The sequence below is a fragment of the Capricornis sumatraensis genome, chromosome 21 (genome assembly GCF_032405125.1).
Source record: "Capricornis sumatraensis isolate serow.1 chromosome 21, serow.2, whole genome shotgun sequence".
Classification (NCBI taxonomy): Eukaryota; Metazoa; Chordata; class Mammalia; order Artiodactyla; family Bovidae; genus Capricornis; species Capricornis sumatraensis.
In genome coordinates this window covers 64409697-64419170 of record NC_091089.1, presented here as the reverse complement: position 1 = coordinate 64419170, position 9474 = coordinate 64409697, and the positions used below count along the sequence as shown (strand labels likewise).

The 9474-nt window shown below is 46.5% G+C and overlaps 1 protein-coding gene across 1 annotated transcript; it reads left to right on the top strand.

Annotated features, from left to right (window-relative positions):
• The first annotated feature begins 390 nt into the window (after positions 1-390).
• On the top strand, positions 391-8841 carry LOC138097462 (serpin B3-like). Its single transcript, XM_068993640.1, has 7 exons — positions 391-555; positions 1132-1188; positions 2541-2669; positions 2971-3088; positions 4164-4303; positions 4605-4760; positions 8434-8841. Exons 1-7 carry the CDS (start codon positions 391-393, stop codon positions 8839-8841), a joined length of 1173 nt encoding a protein of 390 aa, XP_068849741.1.
• Positions 8842-9474: the final 633 nt, after the last annotated feature.

Genomic DNA, 9474 nt, shown 5'->3' with positions numbered 1-9474 from the left:
ATATACATTGAAAACAACTTTAAAAGGAAAGAAGCTATAGTTCCAGATGGCACAGTGGTAAAGAAAGCACCTGCCAATGCAAGGGACATGAACTTGACCCCTGGGTCGGGAAGGTCCCCTGGGGAAGGAACTGGCAACCCACTCCAGTATTCTCGCCTAGAGAATCCCGTGCACGGCGGAGCCTCCCAGGCTACCGTCCGTGGGATTGCAGAGTGGGACACGACCGAATGATTGAGAGCGCCCACACACGGCTGGCAGAATCCCACAGCTCACAGACAAGACATTTCTTTCAGGAAAATTTTATTATAGACTAACAAACTTCCCTTCACTAGAGTGATGATAAAATGCATCTGATGCTCTTCCAGGACTTCCAGACCACATCCGGCCACCATGAGTTCCCTCGGTGAAGCAATCATCCACCTTGCAATCGAGCTGTTCCATCAAATCAGACAATCAAAGAAGGAAAACATCTTCTATTCCCCTTTCAGTGTCTCGTCAGCCTTAGCCATGACTTACTTAGGGGCCCGAGAAAACACCGCGTCAGAAATGGAGAAGGTAGGTGGCAGCTGCCTTTCCGTCACAGGTCTGCATGGCTGTCTGCTGGCTGGTGTGCAGGTGACCACAGGTCTGGCTGTCCCTGGTCCCACGGGAAGCTCAAGCAGCCCCACGACACACTCTCCTGCAGGGCTCTCCACCTGCTTCCTGTGCCTGGATTTCCTCTGGGGGCTGGGATGAACCCCTATAATTGCCCAGCAACCAGAGGTGGCTTTAATGGAAGAGTTCAGTAGAAGTGAGGCCCTGACTAAAATCCATGTTTTTAGTGTTTTTTAAACACATTTCCTCAACAATGGTTACAAAGTAAACCAGGATTCTTTGAAGTGACTTCTTATAAACTAGTTTTGTGCTTTGCACACACAGCTTGTGTTTCCTAAGGAGCAAATGCTTGTACTGAATATTTCTTTGTTTCTCTTTGGGTTTTTCCTTGTTTTTTTGGTTTTGTTGTTGATGTTGTTTAGCAATTTGTTTTGCTTGTTTGCATTCATCCTTTCCTTCCTTCCTTATTTCTTTCTTTATCCACCCTGATGTACGTAGGTTCTGAAGGCTTCTTGTCCCACTCCCTGTCTCCTCCAGGTCCTTCACTTCAGTGAGATCGCAGCCAACAGGAAAGGAGGACCCGTGAAAGACCCCGTGAGTCGCACAGCTCTGGACCAGAGGGAGGTCACAGACCCAAGAGGGCTGTTGGTTAAACTGGGAATTTCAGATAAACTGGAAAGGTCCATTTTTAGAGGACATCCTAGGCAAAAATGCTCTCCTTTTGGCTCAGCAGGCAAAGAACCCACCTGCCAGTGAAGGAGACACCACTTTGGGTCAGGAAGGTCCCCTGGAGAAGGAAATGGCAGCCCTCTCCAGTGTACTTGCCTGGGAAACCCCATGGACAGAGGAGCCTGGTGGGCACAGTCCATGGGGTCGCAAGAGTCGGACACGGCAGAGCCCACATGCACAGGGCACTAGGCAAGGCAGATGAGCAGAGTCGTCTCTGATCCCATGTCACACGCTGATCTCAGATGCTGTTTTCGGAAGAGAAGCGTGTGTCTCAGAGCAGAGGGTCTACGGCGCTTCATACGGAAGGGCTCCTTTCGTGTGCTGACCATGCCGTCTGCACGATCTTCGTTCCCCAACCAGGGACTGAGACCAGCTCTGCTGAAACCTGGCCCTGTCTCCTCGGAGAAGTCGCTCAGTTCTCTGAACTCTTGTTTTCATGTGACTTAGAGATGCTGGTGTACAGCTGCTAGCAGTGTCCCAGGCACACACTCTTCCTACACCGGGAAGTGTGAGCACTATGTGTGATCACAGTGAACAGCCATAGGGCACAGTCCAGCGGGCTGAGAAGATGATCTCCCCAACGAGAATAACAGGCCTTCGTGTCACAATCTAGGGCAAGAAACAGGTTGCATGTTCTCTTACAGTTGATGACTCTTAGAGACACAGTACAATGCATTAGGCCTCAAGAAGCTCAAGTTTAACTGATCCCTAAACACTCAAGGGGCTTAACTGGTGGCTCAGATGGTAAAGAATCTGCCCACAACGCGAGAGACCTGGGTTCAATCCTGGGTGAGAAAGATCTGCTGGAGAAGGGAATGGCTACCCTCTCCAGTATTCTTGCCTGGGAAATCGCATGGACAGAAAAGCTTGGCCAGCTGCAGTCCATGGGGTCACAAAATGTCAGAAATGACTGGGTGACCAACACACACACACACAAACATTTACGACAGTGAAGACACAGCCCAAGAGTGGACGGTGCAGCGTGTGTAGTTCAAAAGAGGAAGGACTGGAGTCCATTAGAGAAGGAAGAAAGGGTTACCTGAAAGATTGAATGTAAGTTTATGAAGCATATTTCCAGCAAAAGACACCAAATGCCAGGAAAGAACTACAGTCATCCACAGAAATACCAAAATCCAGGTACTGATCAAGCAGACTTACATGGGTGCAGTATTCGTATTGTTAGAGAATCCAGTGAGCTCACTTTTTGGTGTTTGAAGGTTGAAAAGCCAGGAAGTGTTCATCATCACTTTCAAAATCTTCTGACGGAATTAAAGAAATCCACTGATGCCTATGAGCTGAGGGTCGCCAACAGGCTCTATGGAGAAAAGGAGTTTCCGTTTCTCCAGGTGAGTTTCCTGGTCTATCAGGTCCCGGGTCCTCGGGCCCCAGCTCCTAATGGAGGGGGAGGGGTGCAGAGGAGCCTGGGGCCCCGCACGGGGGCATTACTCCCAGGGGCCGGGCTCCCCAGCCACAACCCCACCCGCTGGAGTGTCCAGAGGCTGATAGCACACCAGTGAGGCGGGGCTAGGCATGGGCTTGTGAACTCTGCTTGATCAGGATTTAACACATTGCATTTAATTTGGGAATACCTACATAGTTACTGATAAATTAAACTTCATTCTTCCTTTCTTCCTGTTCATGTCACAGGAATACATGGATAATGTTCAGAAATACTACCTGGCCAGTGTGGAATCTGCTGATTTTAAAAATGCTGCAGAGGAAACTCGAAAGATGATTAACTGCTGGGTGGAGTGCGAAACCAATGGTAGGTTATGAGAGAGTCGCTCATTAAAAGTCACCACTGAGTCCCCGCTTTGTGAACGCAGTGCTGGACCCTGACCGGGCTTCCAGGAGCGGGGGTGAGACGAGATCGCGGAGGGTGAGGAGTCCTGCAGGGGGTGGACGGTCCACGTCAGTGCGGAGAGACACGGGCGAGGGTGCTCCCAGGATCAGCCCCCTGCAGGCACAGCTGAGTCTGGAAGACAGTGTCTTTGTGGATCCCAAGTCTGCTCAAACATTAGGTTGAGTCATAAATTTTCTTTAAAATAGAGGCTTCACTTCTGGATTATGATCCATAAGAGAAAATAGGAAGAGTTCCCTTTTGTTTTCTTAACTGGGAAACAAACTGCTCTCCTTTAAACCACTCATCTTGCCAAAATGACCCCCTGCAGCAGGAGGGGCCTGGCCCATGTCCCCTTCCCACAGGATTGTCATGGGGGTCCTCCCCACCCAGGGAGGGGGCTGGACAACGTCCCCATCCCAGGAACCGTATCCTACCTCCCTTTCAAAATACAGATCTAACCTATAGCAACTCAAAGTTGAGAATGAAGACAAATACACCCCAGGGAATGGTGTCTGGGCACGTGTTCTAGATTTTAGTGTTCATATCATTCGTCCTAAAGAACTTTCAGGCCCATTTCCTCTGATTGCTAAGTTCAAATTTGAAGATAGCAATCGAAGAATGAAGTGAAGAAGACCAGAGTAGAAGGAAGGATTGAGTAAACAGAGATAAAGCTCTTGAGGGAAGAGAAAGGGAGGAAAGGAAAGGAAGAAAACTGACCAGTAAAATCAACTGAAATCAGTTCATCAGGGTTCCTTGTGAGATGACTGATGTCCTCACACACACAGACTGAACACCTTCCCAGGCAGGAGCAGGGGCGTCTCCACGAGGGCGACTCCATCAGGCTGAGGCCGTGAGCAAAGACTCACCTGGTGAACCGCTGGGCATGGAGTCCCTCGAGGGGTGATTTGTATGAATATTTAATCATCACTTGTAACTTTCAGAGCATCTTACAGACAAACCACGTGTTCCTTTCATAATTGACAATTTGTCTTTGCAGGAAGAATCAAGAATCTGTTTCCCCAAAACTCTCTTAATGGCTCTGTTCTGGTTCTGGTGAATGCTGTCTATTTCAAAGGGCAGTGGCAAGAGGAATTTAAGAAAGAAAATGCTGTGGAGGAAAAATTTTGGCTGAACAAGGTATTGTCTATAAGTTACCCATATAACATAACGTGATTACATATGCACTGTGAAATGTAAATACATATTGATTAATATATAACTGCAGGTAGAAGATAGAATTCATCAAGGCTTATTTTTTGTCTTTTTTTTTTTTTTTTTTACTTTATTTAGTTGGGATCCCCTGAAGGAATTCTTGTCTCTAATTCACAAAATTTCCAGATCATCTCTTAGAAGGAGGATGTGTTTGGTATCTGAACAAGATTATCTTTCTTTCTAACTTATGCCCATTTAGCACTATTTGCACATGAATTTATTGCAGGATACAAGCAAACCTGTGCAGATGATGAAACAAACCAATCGCTTCAATGTCGTGTCACTGGAGGACGTGCAAGCCAAGATCCTGGAAATCCCGTACAAAGGCGGAGAGCTGAGCATGCTGGTGCTGCTGCCCAGTGAAGTGGACGGTCTGCAGGAGGTGAGGCCTGGCCTTTACAGGGCTTCACGCTGTTGCGGAGGCCTGGCGTTTACAGGGCTGCACGCTGTTGCGGAGGCCTGGCGTTTACAGGGCTGCACACTGTTGCGGAGGCCTGGCGTTTACAGGGCTGCACACTGTTGCGGAGGCCTGGCGTTTACAGGGCTTCGCGCTGTTGCTTATGTTCCTGGTGACGCAGTGCGGTACGGGCTGCTCACAGCATGGTGACGGTGGCCGGCAGAGCTCAAGCACGTGACGAAAATGTGAAGTCAATACTCTAAGTATCTCAGTGTAATGTGGCGAGTGCACAAAAGTCTACACACCGCGGGTCAGAATAATATTCTGATGAACCGACTGAATGTCAGTTGACAAAACAATATACCTGGGTACAAGCATGAGGGTCTTACAACTGTAAGAATCTCCTGTGTAGTCCAGGCCACTCATTTGAAGATGAAGAAATTAACATATGTAATTGACACATGGAAACACCTGCAAGTTTACTCACGAGAAAATTAAAGCAACAGAGTTCCCGTCACACTCATGCCCAAGCTCCATCGTGTCCAACTCTTTGTGACCCCATAGACTGTAGCCCACCAGGCTCCTTGTCTATGGGATTCTCCAGGCAAGAATAATGGGGCCCGTTGCCACTCCTCCTCCAGGGAAACTTCCAAACCCAAGGATCAAACTCGAGTCTCTTGTGTTTCCTTTGCAGGCAGATTCTTTACTTGCTGGTCCCCCGGGATAGCAAAGTTTCCTTATAGCTCACTAATTCACAGAGGTTTTTTAGACTGTGAGCAAATGGATTTATCTTGAATCCCAGTTTTTAATTTGGAAGTATTTAGTTTCTAAGTACTCAAAACTCATTCACAGTCTCATTTCTAGGAGTTCAAAGGTGGGAGGAGGGGGAATTATACAGTTTTCTTCTTAGCATTGCTATCATAAAGCTAATATATAAAAACACCAATAAGACCATCTGTCATAGAAGGACATCCCGTAAAAGACCATCTATACAGGCTGTAACAGCCGATGATGACGCAGAAGAGGCTGTAAATTGCCACCCTCAGAATGCATGCACGGGAACACTGGGAATCAGGACCTCACAGGGAAAGTCACACCGCAGTCAGTGTGGCGAGTCCTCAGAATGCTGTCTCCTGCTCCAGATTCCCCGTTATCAGTGACACTGGGAGTATCTGTCCTAGGATTTTACCTTATAGCAACAAGTTGAAACAACGGAAAAGCTGTTGGACATAAGTGACTCAAAATTATGAAAAATTTTAAATAAGACACAATGGTATGTATTTGTATTACCTTACCTTCGTTTTGAAACTGACATGTAGTGAATGCTTAAAAGATATTACTTAAATAAATATAGATGTATACTGAGTATCAATTTAATGACAGTATTATGGAGCAACATAAACTTGATTAGAGAAATATTTATTGAAAAATTTTACAAATAGATCAAGCAAGAAAAAGGAATAAAATTAGGATATAAGCTGTAAATGCACTATGGAAAAATTTTGGACAAAAGAAATTAACAAGAGAAGTCTACTGAAAGCAAGCATGCCATGGATAAACAGCATGAGCAACAGACAGTTCATCTTCTACAGATGATTTTATTTAGCCACCCTGTTGTTGCATATGTGTGTGCATATGTACACATTTGTATCTTTATGCGCTTTGCTGTGCTGTGCTTAGTCGCTCAGCCAAGTCCGACTCCTTGCAACCCCACAGACTGTAGCCCGCCAGGCTCCTCTGTCCATGGGATCCTCTGAGCAAGAGTACAGGAGTAGGTAGCTTATCCCTTCTCAAGGGAACTTTCCCAACCCAGGAATTGAACCAGGGTCCTCTGCATGGCAGGTGGATTCTTCACCAGCTGAGCTACCAGGGAAGCCCTGTGTATTTATACATATGTGTACATAAATAAAGGGGCTTCCCTGGTAGCTCAGACAGTAAAGAATCTGCCTGCAATGTACAAGACACGGGTTCGATCCCTGTGTTGGCAAGATACCCTGGAGAAGGAAATGGCAACCCACTCCAGTATTCTTGCCTGGAGAATCCCAAGGACAGAGGAGCCTGGTGGGCTACAGTCCACAGGGTGGCAAGAGTCGGACACGACTGAGCAACTAACCACACAAGCACACATGTACATAAAAATGGCAAAGTCATAAGTACATCAGTTCAGTTCAGCCGCTCAGGCGTGTCTGACTCTGTGCAACCCCATGGATCGCAGCACGCCAGGCCTGTCCATCACCAACTCCTGAAGTATACCCAAGCTCATGTCCATTGAGTCAGTGATGCCATCCAACAATCTCATCCTCTGTTGTCCCCTTCTCCTCCTGCCCACAATCTTTCCCAGCATCAGGGTTTTTTCTAGTGAGTCAGCTCTTCGCATCAGGTGGCCAAATTATTGGAGTTTCAGCTTCAACATCAGTCCTTCCAATGAACATCCAGGACTGATATCCTTTAGGATGGACTGGTTGGATGTCCTTGCAATCCAAGGGACTCTCAAGAGTCTCCTCCAACACCACAGTTCAAAAGCATCAATTCTTCAGCGCTCAGCTTTCTTTATAGTCCAACTCTCAAATCCATACATGACCACTGGAAAAACCATAGACTTGACTAGATGGACCTTTGTTGACAAAGTAATATCTCTGCTTTTTGATATGCTGTCTACTGCTGCTAAGTCACTTCAGTCATGTTTAACTGTGTGCAACCCCATAGTAGGTAGCCCACCAGGCTCCCCCATCCCTGGGATTCTCCAGGTAAGAATACTGGAGTGGGTTGCCATTTCCTTCTCCAGTGCATGAAGTGAAAAGTGAAAGGGAAGTCGCTCAGTTGTTTCCGACTCTTAGCAACCCCACGGTCTGCAGCCTACCAGACTCCTCCGTCCATGGGATTTTCCAGGCAAGAGTACTGGAGTGGGGTGCCATTGCCTTCTCCGAATATGCTGTCTGAGTTGGTCAAAACTTTCCTTCCAAAGAGTAAGCATCTTTTAATTTCATGGCTGCGGTCACCATCAGCAGTGATTTTGGAGCCTAAAAAAATAACGTCTGCCACTGTTTCCACTGTTTCCCCATCTATTTCCCATGAAGTGATGGGACCGGATGCCATGATCTTCATTTTCTGAATGTTGAGCTTTAAGCCAACTCTTTCACTCTCCTCTTTCACTTTCATCAAGAGGCTTTTTAGTTTCTCTTCACTTTCTGCCATAAGGGTGGGGTCATCTGCATATCTGAGCATATTGATATTTCTCCCAGCAATCTTGATTCCAGCTTGTGCTTCTTCCAGCCCAGCGTTTCTCATGATGTACTCTGCATATAAGTTAGATAAGCAGGGTGACAGTATACAGCCTTGACAAACTCCTTTTTCTATTTGGAACCAGTCTGTCGTTCCATGTTCAGTTCTAACTGTTGCTTTCTGACCTGCATAGAGGTTTCTCAAGAGGCAGGTCAGGCGGTCTGGTATTCCCATCTCTCAAGAAGACTTATTTGATTATATGATATATATCGAGGACTCTGTTATTTTTGCCTCCTAGGATAAAACCTAATAAACTGAATCCCCTGTGTTCATGTTTACTGTGCAGATAATTGTTTTCCAGACATTTCAATCCAAGGTTAGGTGGGCCCCATGACTGCTGAGAATCCTGACAGTTGTTCCTTTTCCACTGTTCCAGCTTGAAGACCAGCTCACTGCTGAGAAGCTAATAGCGTGGACGAGCCCACAGAATATGGGGAAGAGACAAGTGGACTTACACCTGCCTCGGTTTAAAGTGGAAGAGAGCTATGACCTCGTGCCCACACTGAAAGCCCTGGGGATGGTGGATGCCTTCCGTGATGGGGCCGCCGACTTCTTGGGCATGACCGGGAAACGTGATCTGGTAGTGTCGATGGTCGTCCACAAGTCCTTTGTGGAGGTGACCGAGGAGGGCACGGAGGCCGCGGCTGCTACCGGTGCGGGTGTCAGTGTTGTCACGTCACTACCGTTTCACGAGAGTTTCCGCTGTGATCACCCTTTCCTGTTCCTCATCAAGCACATCAACACCAACAGCATCCTCTTCTGTGGCCGAGTCTCTTCCCCTTAGACGGCCTTGGCCAGCGGCCACACTCGGAGGCATTCAGAGAGCTGTTCCCAGAGCTTGAATGCTGGTGTAACAGGTTCCCTTTTTATTTTCCTTTCCAAACTTATAGTCACCACTGAGAATGTATTGGATAAAATATTATGCTTATCTGTCTCTCTCTTTCTACAAAGAGATGTAACCTACTCTATTCCCCATGAAAACTCCTTGGACAAAATGTTCACTGTATTTTAAAAAGTTATTTCCATGCTCTGTCTTATCCTAAGTTTGAAATATCATAGCTCCTATTTCAAAAGGTATATTTACTTTCCAAACCTAGACTTTCACATTTACTTGAGTTCAGGTGGTATATGGGGCCCTTGCGTGTCTAAACTTTTTAACTTCCTGAGATGCATTAACAAAACTATGCTTTCTTCATGTCATTTGTTGCTCATCCTTTTTTTTCTCTTTTCAACAAAGTGCAAGTGACGCACCACACGTAGAAAAGACCACATAGAAAGATGTACCCGCCACACGCAGAGAAGATCACATAGAAAGATGTACCCGCCACACATAGAAAAGACCATACAGAAAGATATTATCATATACAGAAAATCAAAATAGCACAGCAAGATGAGGCTAAAAAGGTAGACTGTTATC